The sequence below is a fragment of the Gobius niger genome, assembly GCF_951799975.1.
Source record: "Gobius niger genome assembly, chromosome: 15".
NCBI lineage: Eukaryota > Metazoa > Chordata > Actinopteri > Gobiiformes > Gobiidae > Gobius > Gobius niger.
The window spans coordinates 28,283,200-28,306,706 of NC_136866.1; the positions used below are offsets into that span (position 1 = coordinate 28,283,200).

General features: G+C 43.6%; 1 protein-coding gene across 1 annotated transcript in view; it reads right to left on the reverse strand.

Moving 5' to 3' along the window:
• galnt14 (UDP-N-acetyl-alpha-D-galactosamine:polypeptide N-acetylgalactosaminyltransferase 14 (GalNAc-T14)) overlaps positions 1-23,507 on the reverse strand; it is a 258,436-nt gene that overhangs the window by 90,626 nt on the left and 144,303 nt on the right. The window contains exon 4 of the mRNA XM_079572745.1: positions 9,346-9,413. Within this exon, the coding sequence (XP_079428871.1) occupies positions 9,346-9,413 (68 nt within the window). The remainder of the gene's footprint in view (positions 1-9,345; positions 9,414-23,507) is intronic.

Sequence of the window (23,507 nt, forward strand, 5' to 3'; positions counted from 1 at the left end):
TACACAACATGAATATGGAAATGTGCCACTTACAATAACTATTTCCAACTGTAAATCATCTAAATAGTCCCAAGTTTAGCCACATGGCAGAATAAATAACGTTATATCGTCCCAATGTCCTCAAACCAGTGCTTCACATTCACTGATGTCCGAGCGGCTACAATTACTAAAATATGTCACATTTTAATCCCCACATGATGATAGAGACAGTGTTGGGCATAAATAAATGTCTTTTATTCATATCATTTGGATAGATTTTTTTCCTGGATCATTTTTCTTTGGAGAACTGGTGTAGAAGGATTTTGCTGATGTTCCCGCCATCGTCTTCTCACTGACATCGTTGTAATGTTATGATATCACCACAAGATGGCGTGGGCAGTGTCCCCAAATGTGGCCAACAGGTCAAAGATGGACAAATGTGACTATCATTGTGTCAAGAGGCAAAAATGTGATGTCTTCGTATGAGGTCACAGGGTCTCAGGAGCAATTTTAATGTGGGAAAAAAAGTTTATATTTGTGCCTGTTTGACCTTGTAGTGACAGCAGCTGTATGGGTGATCAGCATGGAGCCTTTACCTTCCATCACCGTGGTCTCTAGGACGCTCCAGGATCAGTTATTTAGTAGGTTTTCACTGCTGACGGACCCTCTCACCAGAAAACCTACGAAACAAGTGATCCTGGAGCGTTGTAGAGACTAGCGTGATCAAAAGTAAAGGCGCCATGCTGACCACCCATGCAGCTGCTGGGTCACTACAAGGTCAAAGAGGCACAAAAACTCAACACAGACATTTATATGGTTAGTCTGGTGTTATAAGTGATTCAGGTGCTCTGTGGAGCGGGTCAGACTGTTTTTAATGCAGGCTAGCTGATACCATAGAAATGCACTAGCCTTGCATTAGCCTAGCGCCACGAAACTCTTCAAATACATGAACTGCATGAATTACAAAAATAATATCTCCAGAAATCAGCAACACTCTGGATAACTAGGAAATGAGGCCCTATGTCAAAAATCCTGAAATATCCCTTTAAGGTTCGGGATAAGGTAAGGTTACGGTTCGTTAACTAACAACTAACGTATGTCGGAATGGCGGGACGTTGCACAAAAGATAAAAGTGTCACAACTCCGACAATGGGGGAAAAAAATGTCAATTAGACCTTAATGTTGGAGTGGGGGGTGTTGGAATGGCGTGCTGTAACCCTGTAGCGGCTAACCCGCTAACTTAGCTGAGCCTACTGCTAACAACAACAACCAGCTTTCATTCTAAATGACAGAAAATACAGCGAAAAGGTAAGAGGTAAGTAACTCTTGCCCCTAGAGGCTATAAGTGCAACTGCATGTGTCGCAGCAAGTTGCGATTTTTTAACTTATAAATTGTCTGAGAGTAAATACTTCGCTGACAGGAAAGACAAAGACAGAGGGATATTGTTCATCCAATTATACAATGGAGATCATTTTTTCACTCAAACTTTGCTGTAAATACTGTTTAAAGTGTCGCTAGCCCGCAGTTAGCTTTGCCCATTAGCCTGTTAGCTTCTTCTTCGTGATTCTATTAGTGTGTATTGGTTGCTCTGGTCCGGTGGCAGCCAAGTTACAATTGTGCTTTTCTGGACACCAGGGGGAGATGAAAGACCCCCAATCATCCCATAAACACTTGTATTACCCCCACAGGGACTACGGGAAGGATTTATTAAGGTAAACACGTTACTTAGTACTGCTTTAATGTCCAGATCCAGAAAATAAAGGTTGCAGTAACTTGCTAGTATAATAATACAGTAAAACCTGTAGAAGCTATTGAAGAGTATCCAAGAAATGTCACATTTCTGCATACATTTCAAAATAAAAGGTCCAGACCTTAAAAGTAAAGGGTGTAGAAAGTTGCTGGTATAATAATTGGTAACTAGTGTTAGTGTTTTTATACCTTGTGTGTCTCCCTCGTGCACACGCTCAGCTGTGCCTGCACTTTATTTAGACTAATTTAACATTTTCTCTTTCTTATTAATGACGTGCGGTATGATTGGATGATGACATTTTAAAGGAACAGGCCACCCTTTTTACACACTGAGACATGTTCTTACCTGAGCTTAGACAAGTTCATGTGTACCTGTCTGGTCTTCACCCGTGCCTTCAGTCACGTAAACACAGCACAGACGGCGTTAGCATTTAGCGAAGATATTACTCCGCGGATTTCGAACTACTCCTGGTATTATTACGCCTTACAATATAGTCCCCCCTTTTTATCCGCTTAGAAAATCCACATTGTTTAATTTTGTGTAATTATACTTTGTAGTGGAACACTTCACGTAACCATATTTAAATAGGGAAAACGTGGAAGAGCTTGGTAGCTTCTATCTTGACCTGTTTTGGAGCTATAGTGGAGAGGCTAAATGCTAACGCCGTCTGCGCTGTGTTTACGTGACTGAGGGCGTGAAGGTACACATGAACTCAGGTAAGAACATATCTCAGTATGTAAAAACGGTGGCCTGTTCCTTTAACAGCGTATGTAATACAGTTACTCAGCATATACTGTTACTCCCCAACTCTGTCTGCTCATAGTAATGATCCCGTGTGGCCTGTGACATTTAACATGGCTGCTCAGTCACCTGTTTCAGGCCACGGAGCTCCAGAGCCTCCAGAGTCCGTCACAGGTTTAGGCTTCAACGTTCTATTGCTGATGCACAAAATCCAGCGTGGTTAAACTCTGACCTGCCCCAGCGCTGTTACGGGGTCATTTTAGGAAAAGAGCCGGGCTTTAAAGCAGCACAAACGAGCTCCACAGTGAAGTCTCATCTTTCAAACGCTGTGGAGTGAAAGTGCTGTCGACACAAACACAAAGTAAAGCGCAGATCCTGAAAAAGTGGCTCTGTCAGTCAGAACAGGAGCAGAAAAGATTGAGGTCACGTCTTTCAAAAGGGCCGCCGCGTTATTAAGGTAGTTCTGCACAGAAAAACAAGCCAGGCGCTGTTTCTAAAGGGAACTCAAAAGCGTGGTTACTAAGAATGAAAGAGAGGCATCATAATGTGAAACCCTCTCTCTCTCTGACAGCTTTGGAATGACCTTTGACCCCTGAGCAGATCCGGCGGGTGATGAAGAGAAAGGAGAGCCGGCTGGTTTTATAAAAGTCAGGTTTTTCCGCCGCGTCTCAAGGCTGTCCGACACAAACGGAGCGGAACAATAAGGCGACCCCGGACTTGAACTCGTGTCAAATACAAGACTCGGACAATGATGACGGCGGGCGGCGAGACGTCCGGAAAGTTCTGCAGGAAAGAAGATGGAGGTGAGCGGACGGGACGGGGTCAGGGGCGTCTTAAGGCGAGACGCTGCAGAGGGAAATGAAACTTCAAATTAGAGACGTCAGCTTTAAACTTTTCCTGTAGATTAAACTGTTTTATCAGATGGAAAGTGGAGATTTGTAACTTCATGATCATTGCAGAGCATTTGGAGTTTTGGAGTGATTTTATTTAGCGAGACATCGACTCACTGAACCACCCGGATATACAGTGCAGACACTGGGATGTCATTCGGGCTAGAGAAGTGTGGTCGGATGGTGACTAAGAGAGGGAAGGTCGTCCACACAGAAGGTCTCACTCCCAGAAGGAACAATAGCAGACATTGAGGACAGTTACAAGTACCTCGGAATCCCACAAGCAAATGGCAACCTCGAAGAGGTGACAAGGAAAGCAGCTACGGCCAAATACCTCCAACTAGAGGTCTGCGCGGTACCGATTTTTCAGTCCCGCGCCCGCCCGCCCCCGCATGGTGCAGTACCGCTCCCGCCCGCATCCCGCAAAGGATTGTAATTTTTATTCCCGCTCCCGCCCGCATCTGTGTTGTTTTGTCCCGCTCCCGCCCGCAAAAATCCCGCAATATGCAAAACGGGGACGTTTGCACTGCAGGAGTCATGACCAGTGCAGGAAGACGTGTGGACAGACCTCGGCCGCGCACACGGGACGGGGCAGAGACGACTTGCTCCGCCCTGGCCCTGCTCTCCCCTGATTCATTGGGCTCTTGCCAAATCGGGTCACACAAAAAGCAAATCAGCTCAGGCCTGTCCATATATCCTTGTGTATAACATAGGTTTGTCACGGTGTATGGGACAGTCACACCAGTTCAACCCCAAACTAAGCTATGCTCCTGTCACTGTGTAGCATCAAACACAGAACCTATCAAGACAAACACATCAACAAACGCACGCGCTTCATGTCAGATAAGTCCGTGTAACAGCCGCACATTAAGGGCTGACTTTACTTCACAGAATAAGCATAAAAACACTACACTCACTGTGCACTCGATCTTCTGGGTCAGTCCTCAGCTCCAGCTGGGAAAACTTTATAATCCACAAAACAGGCCTGTCTCCACCTGCCCCGCGCCCATTGCCACTTGTTTCACATGTCAAAAGTTGTAAATAAGCCTTAACTTATCTGTGGTGTAGGTACTGTAACCACGCGCTGTTGTTTTGGTCAGTGGAGGCAGCGTGGAAGATGCATTCAGGGACCGTGAGAAGTGCGGGAAAGGCGCACTTCTTACTGTCCTTTTTATCCACAAACGTGGGGAAAATGTGGACAAATATATAGGCTAACAGTGGGGTTCTCCAGCGGGGGGGCAACAGGGGTGGCAGGAACTGACTCCCAAACATCAGGAGGAACGACCGCAGGAGAAAGAAAAGAAACTTCAGCACCTGAGGCGCGGCGGCAGAAGTGCGCACTTCTTACGGTCCATGAATGCATCTCTCACGCTGCCTCGCACAACAACAACAACAACAACGCGTGGTTACAGTCGCCACACCATGGATAATAAGGCTTATTTACAACTTTTGACATGTAAAACAAGCGGTGATGGCCGCGGGGCAGGTGAACACAGGCCTGTTGTTGTGGATTATGCTAAAGAAGTTTTTCCAAATGGCGCTAATGACGACACGACGAGAGAGAATCATTGGATAAAGAGGCGAAGAGCAGCAAGTTCTTCGACGGATCCCCAGAAGATCAAGTGCACAGTGAGTGTAGTGTTTTTTATGCTTATTCTGTGCAGTAAAGTCTGGCTGAATCCCATGTTGCACTAACTCATTGCGCGTGCGTTTGTTGTTATGTGTTTGACTTGATAGATCCAGTCTGCATTTGTCTGTGTTACGCAGTGACTGGAGCCTATAACTGTATCAATTTTGAGCATGAACACAGTGATTCTGCGGTACTAATGCTCTCGTTATCAAAATGGAATGAACAAATGAAATGAAAATGAAAAATTATTTAGTTTGCGGGACAGGAGTTTATCGTCCCACCCGCCCGCTCCCGCACTCTGCCGTCCCGCCCCCCTCCCGCGCCCGCAATGAGCTTTAAAAATGTGTCCCGCGCCGCACTGTTTTGCGTTGGGTCCCGCGAGTCCCGCGGGACTCCCGCGGGAGTGCAGGGCTCTACCTCCAACGAGTAAGGCAGGTCCTAAGAAGCAGCTCAATGGCAAGAACAAGTCCCTACGCCCTACCAGTAATCAGATCTCCTGCAGGAATAATGAGCTGCCAAAGGATGAGATACAGACCACAGATGTGAAGACACGAAAGCTCCTAACCATGCACGGAGGGTTCACCCCAAATCCAGCACCCTGAGACTGTACGCTCGCCGTAAGGAAGGAGGCCGAGGACTAGTGTGAGAGCCACTATCCAGGATGAAACATCCAACATCCATAAGTACATCAAGGACAAGGCTCCAACAGATGACGTGCTCAGTGAATGTCTCAGACCATGGGGACCAGAAGATGAGGTGCTGGACGTCCCGGACGATCCCAGGAAATACATCAGACATCTCAGTCCAGAAAAGATACTACACAGAACCCTCAAGCTCCCAGGCCTCTGGTAGAGGACCCGAGCAGGAGGAAGAAGAGACCGCCCGCGGAGGGTGAGGAAGAGATCTTTAAAAAAAAAATATATATATATATATATATATATATATATATATATATATATATATATATATATATATATATAATTTTATTTTTTTTGTACTTTTGGGGGGTTTGATTTGTTGTGGTGTGCATGGGTCAGGCTGCCACTGTTTTGTATGCCTCTATATACTTATATATTATTGTAAATACTTTGATACATTTTGTACTTTTATCAAAGCCAATTCTTGCTTTTTGAGAAAATATAAACTTATATAAACTTATTTATCACATACAAATAAAGTCAAGTGTAAATCGGGCCCATATGGATATTTTCTCACAGCAGATTGTTCAGTAGAAGTGAAAAAACGGCAGTTGAAGCTACCGCTTGCTAGCCGTTAGCATTAGCATGAAACTAGCATGAAGCTTCCTGTTAGCATTCTACATTATTTATGTATTTATGGGCTGTTGAACCACTTTGCTCCTCTCCATGTCTTTGTATCTGTATTTAGTAGAAAACAATATTCATAATTCAGCGTTTGTTAAAGTGGTTTTTGAATAATTAGAGAAAGTTTAGATTTTTTCCCCCTTAACTGTTTTCAAACATGACCAAACATGTCAAGAGAGATGTCAAATTCAATGCTTTTTAATAACACTTAAGGCCTTATTCAGCTCATTATCATTCATTATTATAAGCTGATTAAAAGTGAATGTTCCACCTGAGCCCTGTCTGTGAACCCCGCTCGCGACTGAACACCCGAGAAACTCCATTTTCCCGCAACGAGTGAAGTGACCGCGGAGCGAGGAGAAGAAAACACATCTGTGCTTTTAAATCTTCAAATGCATTTTCCCCAAACCGGCTTCATTCTTCAGAGAAAATAAACGGCGTTGCGTCTCCGCTCGGAGCCGGCGCGATAGCATCTCTTACAACAGCCGCCCGCTGGATTACACACGCACTTACCGATAAAAACTTCACAGGCGCGCGGAAAAACTGATTGGTTTAGTGTCTGGAGGAGCTCGAGTGGAAGGGGAAGGTAAAGCAGGAGCGGCGGGACAAGAAGAAACAGCTGAAGAAGAAGCTGCACAGTCAGAGGTGGTCAGTGAAGGAAGTTTACTGAAGTACTGAGGTAGAGTTATGAAGATCTGAGGGTTTTACTACGAAGCAGGTTTAACTTAAAGGGATATTTCAGGATTTTTGACATAGGGCCTCATATAGTTATCCAGAGTGTTGCTGATTTATGGATATATTTTTCTGTAGTTCATGCAGTTCTTATATTTGAAGAGTTTCGTGGCGCAAGGATAGTGCAAGGCTAGTGCATGTCTATGGTATCAGCTAGCCTGCATTAATAACAGTGTGACCCGCTCCACAGAGCACCTGAGGCAAATCACTTATAACACCAGACTAACCATATAAATGTCTGTGTCCATAGAATAATTTTTGGTAGGGAGGCACCGATACCACTTTTTCTAAAACCACTACGAGTACGAGTACTTGGATTTAAGTACTCGCTGATACCGAATACCGATACGAGTACAAGGCATTTTCTTCAACGTTCTTACTTTGGTCACAGCAGATTGGTTTGTTTGAGTTAATTTACTCATGTACATTTCTTTAAGTAAAGTCGGCGACACATTTAAGAGCAGTTATATTAGAATTGTGCTGATGCCATTTATTTTATTTTCATTCAATATATTTTTTATTTTTATTGCACTTTCCATCATAGACAGAAAAGTCCATGTCTTAAAGCTCCCAATGCCTGAGCTTTATTCATTTATGTATTTTTATTTAACGATAGTATTGAGATGTTACTTAAATGGTCTCTTTTCGTCTTTACTTCAGCTCCTGTAGATTTTCTCGTGTGTTTGTAGTAACTTAGCGAGAAGCTACAGCGTTTTCATTGTTCTGCTGCAGCTCATTTTGGCTCAATATAAACATGCTGTATGTCTTTACGTTGGATTTTCTGAGGACTTTTTAGTCGCTGGGCTAGTTTTTCAGATGAATAAACCCCTGGGCATAAAACGGCGTCAGAATGGCCCAAACTGTTAGCCGCGAGTTAGCAACGTTAGCCTGTATGTTGTAAACACTGCAGACGCTGCAGCACGAACAACATTTAGCTCTGGTTAAATCCAGCTCAGACTCTGGTTTAGAGAGCGCAGTCTGTGATAAAGTCAGATCTATGTGGATTATTGGATTTACACTAAAGAATTCTCCAGTTTGTTGCTTCTTCTCTCCTCAGCTGAGAGCTGCGCCTCGTAGCTGCGCCTCGTAGCTGCGCCTCGTAGCTGCGCCTCGTAGCTGCGCCTCGTAGGTGCGCTGGCCGCACGTCAAATGGTATCGGTTTCTGGTATCGGGACCTCATGAATGAGTACGAGTATGAGTACAAGCCTGTGGTATCGGCCCGATACCCGATACTGGTATCGGTGCATCCCTACATTTTACTGAAAAATATACATTTTCCTATAAAAATGATGATGTCACATTTTCCATTTTTTTCAGTCTGATATAGTTATAAGTACCCCTTGCTAGGTCCTGAAGTACCCAGAAACACTGGCTTATACAAACACAAAGCTGATGCTGCTCAAATATAAGTTATTTTAAATGCAAAATGGTCCAAATGACTCTATGGACACAGACATGTATATGGTTAGTCTGGTGTTATAAGTGATTTGCCTCAGGTGCTCTGTGGAGTGGGTCACACTGTTTTAAATGCAGGCTAGCTGATACTATAGACATGCATTAGCCTAGCGCCACGAAACTCTTCAAATGTAAGAACTGCAACACTCTGGAAAACTAGGAAATGCGGCCCTATGTCAAAAATCCTGAAATATCCCTTTAACCTGATGCTGTGTAGAAAATGTAGTCCTTCTACATTAATGTTTAAAGAAATGATATGAAATTTAATTTGAGGCTAATGATGCTATGAAAGGATAACGCAGCTTTGTCCCTTGAAAAAACTCTCTCTCTGTGACCAACATTTCTTGCCAACATTGTTTTGGTGGAACAAATACTTTTTTTTTTTACATAGATTTGACATTAAAATGAAGAAAACGGCTGGGACAGTGTAAGTGTAGTGCAGATGCTTGTGTTTCAAAAGTAAGGGGTAAAAGTCAAAAATTAACTTGCTGAGTGTGGAGATGAATTCACAGCGATAAAGTTTCTACGGCGCGAAGAGAAAACATAATCTTTTCAGCTCTTTCTCTGCTTTAATGACGGCGATTTGGTGCTTTGGCGTGAGCGGAGTAAACTGTGTGATGGGCATCGACGGCTCTGAGCTCGGTGTGAAAAGCTCGAGCTGAAAAGATGTTTTGAAAATGAAAAGTGAGGAGAGCCAGCTGTGTTTTGGTTATTCTGTCCAAACCACTCGCTGAGCACTCAGAGCCAACACTTTCTGATAACACATGAGTTTTAGTCCATTTGGGAATGTAGATGTGTGTTTTGTTGTTTGTTTGTGTCGCCTTTAAGTGAGTTTTCGGACTCACCGTCTTCACTGAAGTCGTCCACCAGGATGATCTCGTGGATCAGATGAACAGGCGTCCGGTTCAACACGCTGCAACAGAGACACAGAAACATCATGAGGCTGAAGTCTTATAGATCTGGACCTTTCAAACTTCCCATCTGCTCAGACTGAAACACTCTACAATGACTCGAATCAACCCTTTCTTAAAGGGACATTTCAGGATTTTTGACATAGGGCCTCATTTCCTCGTTATCCAGAGTGTTGTTGATTTATGGAGACATTTTTTTTGTAATTCATGCAGTTCTTATGTTTGAAGAGTTTAGTGGCGCTAGGCTAATGCAAGGCTAGTGCATGTCTATGGTATCAGCTAGCCTGCATTAAAAACAGTTAGGGATGCAACGATACCGATACCAGTATCGGGCCGATATCACATGCTTGTACTCATACTCGTACTCATTCATGAGGTCCCGATACCAGAAACCGACACCATTTGACGTGCGGCCAGCGCTCCTACGAGGCGCAGCTACGAGGCGCAGCTACGAGGCGCAGCTACGAGGCGCAGCTCTCAGCTGACGAGAGAAGAAGCAACAAACTGAGAATAGTTTAGTGTAAACACAATAATCCACATAGAGCTGACTTTATTACAGACTGCGCTCTCTAAACCAGAGTCTGAGCTGGATTTAACCAGAGCTAAATGTTGTTAGCGCTGCAGCGTCTGCAGTGTTTACAACATACAGGCTAACGTTGCTAACTCGCGGCTAACAGTTTTGGCCATTCTGACGCCGTTTTATGCCCAGGGGTTTATTCATCTGAAAAACTAACCCAGCGACTAAAAAGTCCTCAGAAAATCCAAATTACAGCATGTTTATATTGAGGAAAATGAGCTGCAGCAGAACAATGAAAACGCTGTAGCTACTCGCTAAGTTACTACAAACACACAAGAAAATCTACAGGAGCTGAATTAAAGACGAAAAGAGACCATTTAAGTAACATCTCAATACTATTGTTAAATAAAAACATAAATGAATAAAGCTCAGGCATTGAGGAGCTTTTGGACATGGGCTTTTCTGTCTATGATGGACAGAGCAATAAAAATAAAATATATTGAATGAAAATGAAATAAATAAATAAATGGCATCAGCACAATTCTAATATAACTGCTCTTAAATGTGTCGCCTACTTTACTTAAGGAAAGGCTCTCGGTTTCTGCTCTAAGGCACTGTTTTTCAAGACAAAATTGGCATCGGATCAGCTTCCGTGAGCATCCACAGAGCGCTTCTGTTCACTCCCTGTTTAGCAGACGAGAAGCTCAGGTGGAGACACGTCGATGCAGCTGCTTCACAAACTCAACATGGAACAAGTTTCTCACCTGCGGCTCATGCAGTGAAGAGGAAAATGTATACCAAACATTATTAGATTAAAGGTTTGGAAGTGCAGATCTCCACTACGTGCCCTCGAGCTTCTTTTAAACATTAGAAAGAACGCTGGCTCGCTTTGAGGAGAATTTCAGACTCATGTCATCTGACCCTGATTGCCACCCCATGATTTTTTTTCTAGATCCGCCTCTGGGCTGTGGCTCATGTTCCACATTCTGAAGCAGACCATCATTTTCAAGCAATATGGGAAATAAAAAGGATCTCTCTGCTGATGAAACAGTTGAATGCTTTGGACTAGGAATGAAAACCGTTGATATTTCATGAAAGATTAAGCGTAATCATCGTACTGATAAGAGATTTGTGGATGATTCAGACACACACGGGTTTGTAAAGGCACAATATGGACTGTTTCTGCCACACAAACACATCAGATGAATAGAACAGCTGCTACAAAGTTATTTGAAGCTGCTGGTTCCTCTGGAGTCTCCCGAACATCAAGGTGTAGGACCCTCCAGAGGCTGCAGTTGTGCATAAACCTTCTATCCGGGCCTCCCCTAAACTGTTCATTGAAGCTGATGAACAGAAACGGCTGCAGTGGCTCAGAAATACATGAGGACTCATTTTCAAACAGTCTTGTTCACTGATGAGGCCGTGTAACCCTGGATGGTCAGATCAATGGAGGAGTGGATGGTTGGTGAATGGCCACAATGTCCCAACAAGGCTGTGACGTCAGTAAGGAGGGGGCGGAGTCATGTTTTGGGCCAGAGTCATGGTGAGAGAGCTGGTCGGCCCCTTTAGGATCCCTGAAGGTGAAAATGACCTCTTTCTGACTGACAACTGTCTTCTATGCTACAAAATGAAGAGCGGTGCTTTCCCGAACAAGATCATCATCATCATGACAACGCACCATGTCGTACTGTAAAGAAAACCTCTGCATCACTGGCTGCTATGGGCAGAAAAGGAGAGAAACTCATGATGTGGACCCCCTCCTCCCCTGACCTCAACCCTGTTGAGAGGGTTCTAACATCCTGCAAACAAATCCAAGCAGAAACTGTCCAAAAACTCACAAGTTTAACCCCTTAACTCCCACCTGAACCGAGCACATTTTGTCCAGTTTGGCTTTACCCCAGTCCAAAAGCTTCTGGAAAAAAGCTGTGAAAATGGCAACAAAACTGAGACAAAAACAATGATGGAAATGTGATAAAAAAGTGACGAAAAATGTATGAAAAAGTGGCAAAAATGTCACAAAAATGTCACAAGAAATTGACAAAAAATTGACGAAAAAATTGACGAAAAAATGACTAAAAATGTGACAAAAAAAGACCAAAAAAAGACAAAAATGTGACAAAAATGTGATTCAAATTTGACCAAAAAAACAAACAAAAATTGATAAAAAATGACAAAAAAATGACAAAAATGTGATTAAAATTTGACAAAAAAAAAATACAAAAATTTGACAAAGAAATGAAAAAAAAGGACAAAAATGTGACCAAAAAATGAAAAAAAAATTGATAAAAAATGGACGAAAAAATGACAAAAATGTGACCAAAAAATGACAAAAATTTGATTAAAATTTGATTAAAAAAAAAAACAAAAAAAAATTTGGCAACAAAAAAAGACAAAAATGTGACAAACAATGACAAAAAAATGACCAAAAAGTTACAAAAATGACTTGAACACCCAACAAAAAAATGATGGAAAAAAATCTGATGACGTGAGGAAAAAGATCCTCTCTGTTCAGGCGGGAGTTAAGAGGTTAATGGATTTAAGCATTTTGAAGCTGCTCAAAGAAGGGCTCCTTTGGTAAAATATAAACTGACCTGTTACGATGCTTTTGATTTCAGTAAATAGGACCTACGATCTGGGACACTTCATCTAAACGTGTGTCTTCACTTATCCAAACCCCAGGTGCTCTTGTCGGCACATTTCCTCCTCACATTTCCACATTAAGTTTTCACTTCCCTGAACTTGTAGCCGCGTCAGCCGGATGATACTCTCCAGATCCCACACACGGAGCTCTGACAGTTCTCTCGGCGGCGCCCGGCGGAGGAGGAGGCGGCGGACATATTGGAAATGTCAGGTGCAAACGCGCTTATGGAAATGAGGCCGAGGTGAGGCCCTTTCATTAAAACCCGCACGGACACATCAAAAATTCATAAGTCGCGCCGGAAAATAATAAATGAGAAAATGTGCTTTGTTCTTTCACGCGGCGAGAGGCAATAAAAGCAGCGAGCGCCGGCGGGAGATCGGAGAGCGTGATCCCCCTGGAAATAACGGCGAGAGGAGGTGAAGAGGACTGAGAAACTCTTTACGTATAAACCGTCACCTGGAAACTAATAAATGAGCTCATGTTTTCAATACGGAGTTTAGAGACTGCGCTGAGTCAACGCTTCTCTTTAACGATGCATTTTTATCTTTTATATCTTTAGCCGCTCCTCTAGACTCCACACCTTCCAGTCTTGTACTTGGCTTTTTCAAGGATTTTCAAATATCGAATTCCTGCCTGATTTATTGAGATTTGAACCACAAGAAGCAAGGATTTCTTCTTTCACTTAAAACTAGCTCATTCAAAAATGAAACAATGTCCAAAATCCAATCTGCATAGCCGATAATCCTGTTTATGAAGCTTCTAAAGCAGGGGTAGGCAACGTCAGGCCCGGGGGCCAAATCCGAAACATTATTATGCAAATAAGAGAGTACTTTTAACATTATTAGAGTTAAATGGGAGAAAAAAAGTAGAAATACTGTCAATACACCCAATTAGGTTATATATTATGTACAACACTGGTTTAGTGCACTGGACAAAGATCGTTTTAAGGAAGAAATGACAAATCTACTTGAATTAACAGATTACATCCGAGGTTTGAGTAGATTTGGTCTGGTCTTAGACGAGATTAAACCTCTAGTAGTTTTGTATTCTTGTTCCACTGGCGCTTACATTAGTTCAAACCAACTCAAATTCAACATAGAAGAACTTCAATTCAAGCAATTTTAAGTCATTTATCTCATTTAAGTTGGTCCTTTTTCCATTGTTGTGCTTTACTTTGGGCTAATAATCAGCGGCTTTGGCCCTCGGTCTGTTTACAATAAAGAAAATCGGCCTCCGCCAAGAAAACTTTCCTACCCCTGTTCTAAAGTGTATGACGTGTCAGTGTTGAGCTGTGACAGCAGGGGGCGCTGTGTCAGAGCTGGTTTACTCAGGACAATGGTGTTTAGTAGGTTCTTCAATAATCAGCACATTCCAAAACAATAACAACTTAAAGCAGAACTAAGTAACTCTTGCCCCTAGAGGCCATAAGCGCAACTGCAGGTGTCGCAGCAAGTTGTGATTTTTTAACTTATTGATTGTCTTGGAGAGTAAATACTGCGCTGACAGAAAAGACAAAGACAGAGGGATATTGTTCATCCAGTTACACAATGGAAATACCCATATATCAGTCAACAAACAGGAAATTGTCTAAATTACTGTAATTTCCAGACTATTAAGCTCACCAGAATATCAATCTTTATTTATAGAGTGCTTTATATAAGCTCTTTATATAAACCGCACCAACATAATTTATAAAGAAAAAGAATTGTACATATATATCGGGCGCAGTTGTTTCAAGGGCATTTGAAGCCACTGGAAATACTGGACTCCAGGTACATTTACTTACAGTGGGAGGAATTTCTCACATTTCTGCCTAAATTGCTCAATTTAGGCAGAAATGTGAGAAATTCCACAAGGTGTACATACTTTTTCCTCCCACTGTATTTAAGTGTGAGTGGAAGTTTAGAGGCGCCTCCTTGGCCTGTTGGCGCTCACAGCATCGGGAGTTTCCGACAGACAGAGGTAGAGGAAGACAGAGAAAGGATTTGCACCTGAGTTATGGTGCAGATGAGTGGGGAACCCAAAAAGAAGATCTCCACGCAATAACTTTATGTTTGTATTTTTAGCTCTTTCATCAGAAATAACAGAGTATTTTTGGACCCGCTCGTATTAAAGTGTTATTGAACATGAGGCAGTCTTCAGTATAACGCAGCAGCTGATATTATAAGACGGTAAATGCTTTAAAGAGTCGATAGTTTGTGATATCTCCCTCTTCTACAGCATGTATTCCCGTCTGTCTCGAAACCTCCCTTTCCCATTAACCCTCTGCGTCCGCGCCCTCTCGAGCCCCATTTGTTTCCGTGAACCCTGTCCAACATGGCCGCCCCGTCTCACCTCGTCTCCAGCTCCCGATTAGCGGCGAAATCGGTCTGGAAACCCACCCCCCCCCTGGACCGCCCCGCGCGCTCCAAACTCCCAATGCTCTTTGGAACAACACAAGCAGCGGCGCTGAATGCCGCCGGAGCAGAGAAGGTAATGAAAAAGCCGCCAAATGTGCTCCCGAAATAGTTATATTGAATAAGAGCGAGGCTGCCGCATTGTGTGGTCTGATAGGCCGGTTCTGTGAGTGCGAGATAGGGCCGTATTAACATTGAGATGGTTTTAAGAGAGGAAGGGGAGAGAGCGGAGAGAAGCCAGAGCAGGGGATTCACTAAAGCGAGAAGGTTTTGGAGAAAAAAAAAATACTGCAAACGGCAATATTAAAGGAAATCGCCCGAAATAGACTCCGGTTTGTACTTCCTGCATTTGGCGGCATCACAGACAGAATCCGAAAGCGCTCTCTGCATTTTTAAAGGAAACATATCGTGTTAAATCGATATTTTGGAGCTTTTGTGCTTCGACTACTTCATGTAAACTTCTGCGACTCTTAACCTCTTAACTCCCGCCTGAACCGAGAGCATTTTCTCCAGTTCAGCTTTACCCAAATCCTGTAGGCCAGTGTAACGCCTCATTTGAAAGCTAAGATCTACAAAACTCATCTAAATGGATCTTTTTCCTCGCGTCATCTGATTTTTTTCCATCTGATGATTTTTTGCCATTTTTTTTGGTCATTTTTTTGTCATTTTTTGTCTTTTTTTGTCATATTTTTTGTAAATTTTTTGTCATTTTTTGTCATATTTTGGTCACATTTTTGTCATTTTTTGTCATTTTTTGTCATATTTTTTGTAAATTTTTTGTCATTTTTTGTCATATTTTTTGTACATTTTTTGTCATTTTTTGTCATATTTTGGTCACATTTTTGTCATTTTTTGTCATTTTTTGTCATATTTTTTGTAAATTTTTTGTCATTTTTTGTCATATTTTTTGTACATTTTTTGTCATATTTTGGTCACATTTTTGTCATTTTTTGTCACATTTTTTGTCAGTTTTTTGTAATTTTTTTGTAATTTTTTGTAATTTTTTTGTAATTTTTTGTCATTTTTTGTCACATTTTTTTGTCATTTTTTTGTCTTGTTTTGTCATATTTTTTGTCACAATTTTTGTCACATTTTTTGGCTTTTTTTTTGCTTTTTTTGTCACATTTTTGTCATTTTTTAATCACTTTTGTCAAGGTTTTCTCACTTTTTTGTCACATTTCCATCATTGTTTTCGTCTCAGTTTTGTTACTATTTTCACAGCTTTTTTCCAGAAGCTTTTGGACTGGGGTAAAGCCAAACTGGAGAAAATGTGCTCGGTTGAGGTGGGAGTTAAGGGGTTAAAGGGATGGGCACTGAGACGTTCTCACTTTAGCTTACTGTAGTTAATGCGTAACTGTCTGGGTAAATACTAAGAATAATAATATAATAATAATAACTAGAAATGCAATGGCTGCGCCATTGCGATTGACTGCGGAATTGCGGGAAGCGAATGCAGAAATTGCATAAACTGTTCAAATTGCATAAATTGTTTAATTTGCATAATCTAATTTGCATAAAATGGTCAAATGCATCAAATGTCATGTTGCATAAACTGTATAAATTGCATAAAGTGGTAAAATGCAGGAATGGGTTAATTTGCATAAATTATGTAAATTGCATAAACTCTTTAATATTCATAAATCCTAAATGGCATAAACTCTTAAATTGCATAAACTCTTAAGTTGCATAAACGGTTTATATTCCATAAACTGTTGAAATGGCCTCAGTGCTTGATTGGCAGAAGCTGCACAAATGGCTGAAAGGCCTGGAGTTTCCCCATTGGCTGGATTCCCCCATACACACCAATGCAAAAATTTCAAACTCTCGTATAAAAAAAATGGAAAACTGCAGAAGGCCATTTTTTTCTCAAAACCCACAATTTGCAGAAGCTGAACATGCACAAAGTGCAGAAATTGCATAAAATGCAGAAAAAAGTGCAGAAAAGCATGGATTTGCGGCAGCCCCATTATAAGTCAATGGGAAAAATCTCCGACATTTTGGCCGATTGCGGAAAAAACGTAAGTTGCAGAAGTCCCAAAAGTAATAGCACCCTTTTCCTCAACATGCGGAACGTTTTGATGCATAACTTGCATAAATTGCACAAAGCATGAAGGTGCTGAAAGCTCTAGAAAATCGGGAAAAAGATGGAAGAGGAATAATAATAAAGAACATGAAAACCAATAACTGGAAGAATTCCGCAGTCAATCAATAATAATTGGCGGTTGGCATCGGCTGAGCGGAGGTGGTGGGGTTTTTTTGTTGTTGTAGGAGCTCGGTGAGGTCGGGCGGGGCCAGGTTATGGAGGGATTTGCAGGTGAGGAGGCGGAGCTTGTATTGAATATGGGGGGGGGGGGTGTTCTCTGGACCGGGTGTGGGTGAGGAGGCGGGGCAGCAGAGTACTGGATGTATTGCAGTTTTTGGAGATGATGGTGGGAAGTCCGTAGATGAGGCGATTGCAGGAGTCGGGTCTGGAAGTGATGAGGATTTCAGCTGCAGACTGGGTAATATTCTTAAACTCTGTATCGTCCCTTTAAGGTTAAGGTGAACTTTATTGTCTGCGTAGGGAAATGTGTCCTCTGCATTTGACCCATCCTTCATCAGCGCTGGGGCGACCCGTCTGAGGAGCCAGGCTGAGGCTCAGAATCACCTAATGGAGGATTCACCTATTGTACATGTTCTTAGTGGTATACGGGAAAACGATGGAAACCTCCGCAGACATGGGGAGAACATGCAAACTCCACACAGCAAGGACGGAGCCTTTCTGTGTGGAGTTCGCATGTTCAGATGGGAATCGAATCCAGAAAGTTCTTGCTGTGATTAGCATTAGCATTATGGCAATGTAAAATGGGCTCCTATAGAACCCCACAGTCCCGCCCCTTGCGGTCTTGTTGCTCTGGTCCAGAGGCAAAAAATCCCCGTCTACACGACCGTCGATTTTCCAAAAATTCTAATATTAAGAGTTTAACGTCACTGCAAAAGCTAATCAGCTCTGTAGCAATTCATGACCATAAAATGTTTCATTTCAATCCAAAGAGAAGACGACATGTTGAAGAAAAGGCAAAGGTACAAGGCTGTGACATCATTCACTTCCTGACTATAGAAACTCCGTATCCCAAGAACCATTGCGACATCGCGCCCGCTGGTCAAGACAACCAGGTTTTCAGCAAACACGGCCAGTTTCTTTTACTTTGCAGAGAAAAGTTCTATATTATTTCACTATTAAACAATCTGAATCAGGCTAATTGGAATAAAAATGATGGTGGTTCGTTTAATTGGATCGTTGGGAACATTTTTTTGATCCATCTGACGTTTTTCTTACTCTCAGTGTTAGATATGGATAAAACTATCTGCCTGCATTATGTTTGAATACATTGTTTATAATATGTTTTCCACATTACAATAAATAAACACGTGTGGGAACGTGAAGCTCCACCAATCAAAAGCCTCGTAGTAGATCATGGGACTCCCGAGCATCCTGGGTAATGTAGTTCTAGGACGAAGGCTCGCAGTTAAACTAGATGGATCTCAGAGGTGCTTTTTTCACCTGCGTCTGACTTTGCGGTCGCTTTATAACCACAGAGCTGGATTCAGCCCGAGCTGACGGAGTTACGGAGTTAAAGACTTTATTCCAAATCAATACGGTCTCAAAGCAAAGGGGAGTTTTACTTCCGGACCGGAGAGGAGGCGGGACTGTGGAGCTCTATAGCAGACCTGGTGTTATGTCCCTGCTTCCTCTGCTCAGTTCTCCATGTTTATATTGTATAAATGAAGTCTTATTGTGAGCAAAGCCCCGGTTGTTGCTGGAAAACCAGGTACCTCGTGGTCTTTGTGGACTCTCAGATCTGAAGCGACGGGTGAAAGTGTTGATGTAGTGGACGTACTGACGGTGTTTGAGTTAAGTGCAGTCTCTTCACGCCTCCGTCTCCTTTGTCCCGTTCAGACGCTCGAACCACTCCGGCCTTTTGTCGATGTTTCTGCGCCGCTGGACTGAGAGGCTTCGAACTGCTTCAATACCCGCGGCTCGCACTTCACTCCCCCCCTCCCTCCCTCCCCCCTCCCTCTGTTTCATATCGCTTCTGCGGGAGTATTCATTCGTCTGGTGAAACTCATTCAGCGTGTTGTTCTTCCCCTTCACGCCGGCTGCTCTTTGTGCTAATGCGGAGACGAACATGCACCGGACGCTCCGCCGAGCCGAAATGATGGAGTGCACGGCGCTTCTACCACTTTGTTTTTCTGTTCGACACCACAGAAAAGGTGAAAATGTTTTTTTCTGGACAAAGTGGTGCAGGTTCAGGCTTCACACAGGCGGCAGCAAGTCAGATGTAAAGCTGTTTAATCCACAAATACTAGATTCTTAATGCTACGAATGCTAAAGTCTGGGAGCGGGACGTCTCCAGGGAGAGTTTAAAAGAGGTTAGGTCCTGTCCAGATGTATATTCTCTGATTGATTGAGCAGCAATACATGCGTTTCCAGTGACATCACACATAGTTTTGGCGGCCATTTTGAATACAGAAGTAGCATTATGGAGATACACCATGTAATAATGTCTCTACTCAGGATGAAAAAGAAAGACAATTGATTGACAGTGGCATTTTTTACAGTTTGTCATGTCGACAGAGTCTCAGCCTGAGCCAGTGTTTAAGCTGCTCAAGATGCTAGCATGCTACCGGTTAGCAACTGTCAACCAACTGTCAATGGCTTCAACACGATAAACATATGTGTGAACACTGAAGGTTATGCAAGTTTGCGTCGTGGAGGCTGATTTTCATCATTCCCAAAAACCCCAAGGGCAGAATCTCAACATTGTAGCTTAAAGTAAAGAACTATTTTCAGCAAATGCCAATGTTCAGTGCAGTTTTCAGGTGGCAGGGCTTTGGGACCCACGATTACCCTCGGAAGACAAGCCAAGGACCCAAATAAAACTGTATATATCATATAAAATATTGCCTTTTTTGTTGAACAAGCAGTAGATTTCTCTTAAAGACTGAAATTATGATCAAAACAACCCAAAAACATTCATTTAACTGACTCAGTTAGTGTTTCCAGGCAGCTTCAGGTGGAAAATATTGAATTAAAGTTCCCTATAGACTCACAACCCACTGAAAATGGTTCCGTGACCCACTTTTGGGTCCCGCCCCCCATACCAGTAGAGAATCACTGTTTAACAGGTATTTGATCTCTTATTTGCACAATGATATTTCTCAAAATCATCTTGGGGGCCAGAGGTTTTGTGCTGGAGGGCCGGATTTGGCCCCCGGGCCTGACGTTGCCTACCTCTATACTACAGTAACAGCTCAGCTCTGACTCTGTCACATGTTTGTGGTTCAGGGCTGGATGTTTGTGGTTCAGGGCTTTCTCTTGTAGAGGTCAGAGCTGAGCTGTTAAATGCTAACCGGTAGCATGCTAACATCTTGAGCAGCGTTAACACTGACTCACATAAACGTGCGTCTCCAGGGCCGTGTTTTAACTGTTATCTGTAACTGTCAAGCAGTCGCCTTTCTTGTATATGCTGAGATATTGTTACTTGTTATAGTACTGCATAATTCAAAATGGCCGCCATAACAACAAAAGTCACATGACTTGACAAATTATAAACTGAAAACAGTATTAATGCCACTGAGCAGAAGCGCAGTCAGAGATTTCCTTCTCCTTCGCTTTCCCAGAGGAACTCTCCTGATTAAAAAGGTCAGAAAAACTCATCTATAAGTGGAAATATTTGATAGATAAAAAGACCGAACACAAAGGGCAGATTTTGAGGTAAAATTGGAAGAAAATGTGTTGAAAAGCTGCAGCTGAACGTGTTATTTCATTATTATTCTCACAGAAACATGGACTCACTCTGAGGCCTTAATCTGACACAGTTCTTTTAATAACTTCATGTATTTGATCATAATTATAATGTATAACGTCTGTGCATTGGTAATGGAACCCGGGCCCGTCCTGCTGTGACGCGACGAGGCGCAGCTGAGCCGCCTCCTCCCCCTCTCCTCCTCCTCCTCCTCGCCTCCTCCTCCTCTCCTCCTCCTCCTCGTCTCCTCCTCCTCGTCTCCTCCTCCTCCTCGCCTCTTCCTCATCCCCTCCTCCTTGTCTCCTCCTCCCCCTCTCCTCCTCCTCCTCCTCGCCTCCTCCTCCTCTCCTCCTCCTCCTCGTCTCCTCCTCCTCGTCTCCTCCTCCTCCTCGCCTCTTCCTCATCCCCTCCTCCTTGTCTCCTCCTCCTCCTCGCCTCCTCCTCCTCGCCTCCTCATCCTCGTCTCCTCCTCCTCGCCTCCTCCTCCTCGCCTCCTCATCCTCGCCTCCTCCTCCTCGTCTCCTCCTCCTCCTTGTCTCCTCCTCCTCCTCGCCTCCTCCTCCTCGCCTCCTCCTCCTCGTCTCCTCCTCCTCGTCTCCTCCTCCTCCTCGCCTCCTCCTCCTCGCCTCCTCCTCCTCGTCTCCTCCTCCTCGTCTCCTCCTCCTCCTTGTCTCCTCCTGCTCCTCGCCTCCTCCTCCTCGCCTCCTCCTCCTCCTTCCTCCTCGCCTCCTCCTCCTCACCTCCTCCTCCTCCTCCTCGCCTCCTCCTCCTTGCCTCCTCCTCCTCCTCCTCGCCTCCTCCTCCTCGTCTCTGTTCTCCGCAAAACTAGACGGATAAATATTTAAAATAAAGCACATGTTTTCTGAAATGATTTTTCTTGGCTCCCATTTGTCCCACAGACCTGTCCCGCTCTGACACCTCTGCACTTTCCCCACACCATTACTCTCCGAGCGACCGCAATCACACTTTCACCCCCCCACCCTCTCCCCCTCTCCCCCCCTCTCTCAGAATCACTGCCCCCCCCCCTCCATCCTCTCACTGCTGCAGGTAACTCGTTTTTACGGAGCCGCCGCAGAAAGAAAAGAAAACGGGTTCAGGTGATGCTTTTTGTCAGTTTATTTATTTATTTATTTATTTATTTATTTATTTATTTATTTATTTATGAGACGTTCATCACAAACTAACTTATGGCGAGACGCTGCAGGTGAAAAAAAATACCACCCTTTACGGAGCTTATTCTATATGAAGTGGTTTTTCAGGAAGTAACTACAACCAGGGCCCTTCCTTCCTTCTTTCTTTCCTTCCTTTCCTCCCTCCCTTCCTTCCTTCCTTCCTTCCTTCCTTCCTGCCTTTCTTCCTTCCTTCCTTCCTTCCTTCCTTCCTTCCTTTCCTCCCTCCCTCCCTCCCTTCCTTCCTCCCTCCCTCCCTCCCTTCCTTCCTTCCTTCCTTCCTTTCTTCCTTCCATCCTTCCTTCCATCCTTCCTTTCCTTCCTTTCCTCCCTCCCTCCCTCCCTCCCTCCCTCCCTTCCATCCTTCCTTTCCTTCCTTTCCTCCCTCCCTCCCTCCCTTCCTTCCTTCCTTCCTTCCTTCCTTCCTTCCTTCCTTCCTTCCTTCCTCCCTTCCATCCTTCCTTCCATCCTTCCTTTCCTTCCTTTCCTCCCTCCCTTCCTTCCTTCCTTCCTTCCTTCCTTCCTTCCTTCCTTCCTTCCTTCCTTCCTTCCTTCCATCCTTCCTTCCTTCCTCCCTCCCTCCCTTCCTTCCTTCCTTCCTTCATCATCGAAGGGGAAACAAACCACTTTTTCACCAACTACTCACCATTTTTCCTTGACTGTGTTTGTTTGTGCTGAACACGTTTATAATCCGACCGAGGACGTACAAAGAGAGAAAAATGGAGATCCCCAAACCAGCGTCTGTTTCCCGTTGGCTTTATTGAAATATTTTGCCAGCGTGCGCCTCTTTAGCCTCTTTAGCCTCTTCAGAGCGAGTTTATTTACACCGCGTCGGCGTCTTCAGCCTCTCGAGCCTCAATCAGGCGCTCTCGCCGCAGAAAACACGCGTAAAGAAGCGGCGTAAAGAAGCGGCGTAATCACCTGCGCGGCGCCGCTGATTGGACATTCTCCCCCAGACTTATTCACCGTCAATCACAGAAGTCTGGAGGAGCAGAAATAACGTTCTGAGACGCCGACGCTCCACAGAGAAAACAAACTCCGCCAACATGTCTGTGTCGCTCCCGCTCCCCACACTTATTTATTCACACATACGGACATGTTTGGTATCCACGTGTAGCAGGAAAGGCTGTAACCGTTTTTGTTGCTTTTTCATTACTTTTTTGTGGCTTTTTGCCGTGTTTTTGTCACTTTTTTGTTGGGTTTTCGTCTCTTGTTTTTCGGGGGAGGTTTTCATGTTATTGTTGTTTTTTCATCGTTTTTTTCATTGCTTTGTCGTCACGTTTTCGTCACATTTTGTTGTTGTTTTTGGCACTTTTTTGTTGCTTTTCCAGCACATTTTTGTTTTTGGATGCTTTTCTTTTAAGCTTTTAGATTTGGGTAAAGCTCGTTTTTTTCCCGGGGGTAAGGGTGAGGTAAAGTGAGGAGGAATATACACAGGTGCAGACAAAGAGACTAAACTTTAGGGCCTTCGTCCCTTCCTCCCTTCCTCCCTCCCTCCCTCCCTCGCTCCCTCGCTCACTCACTCACTCACTCACTCACTCACTCACTCACTCACTCACTCACTCACTTACTTACTTCCTTCTT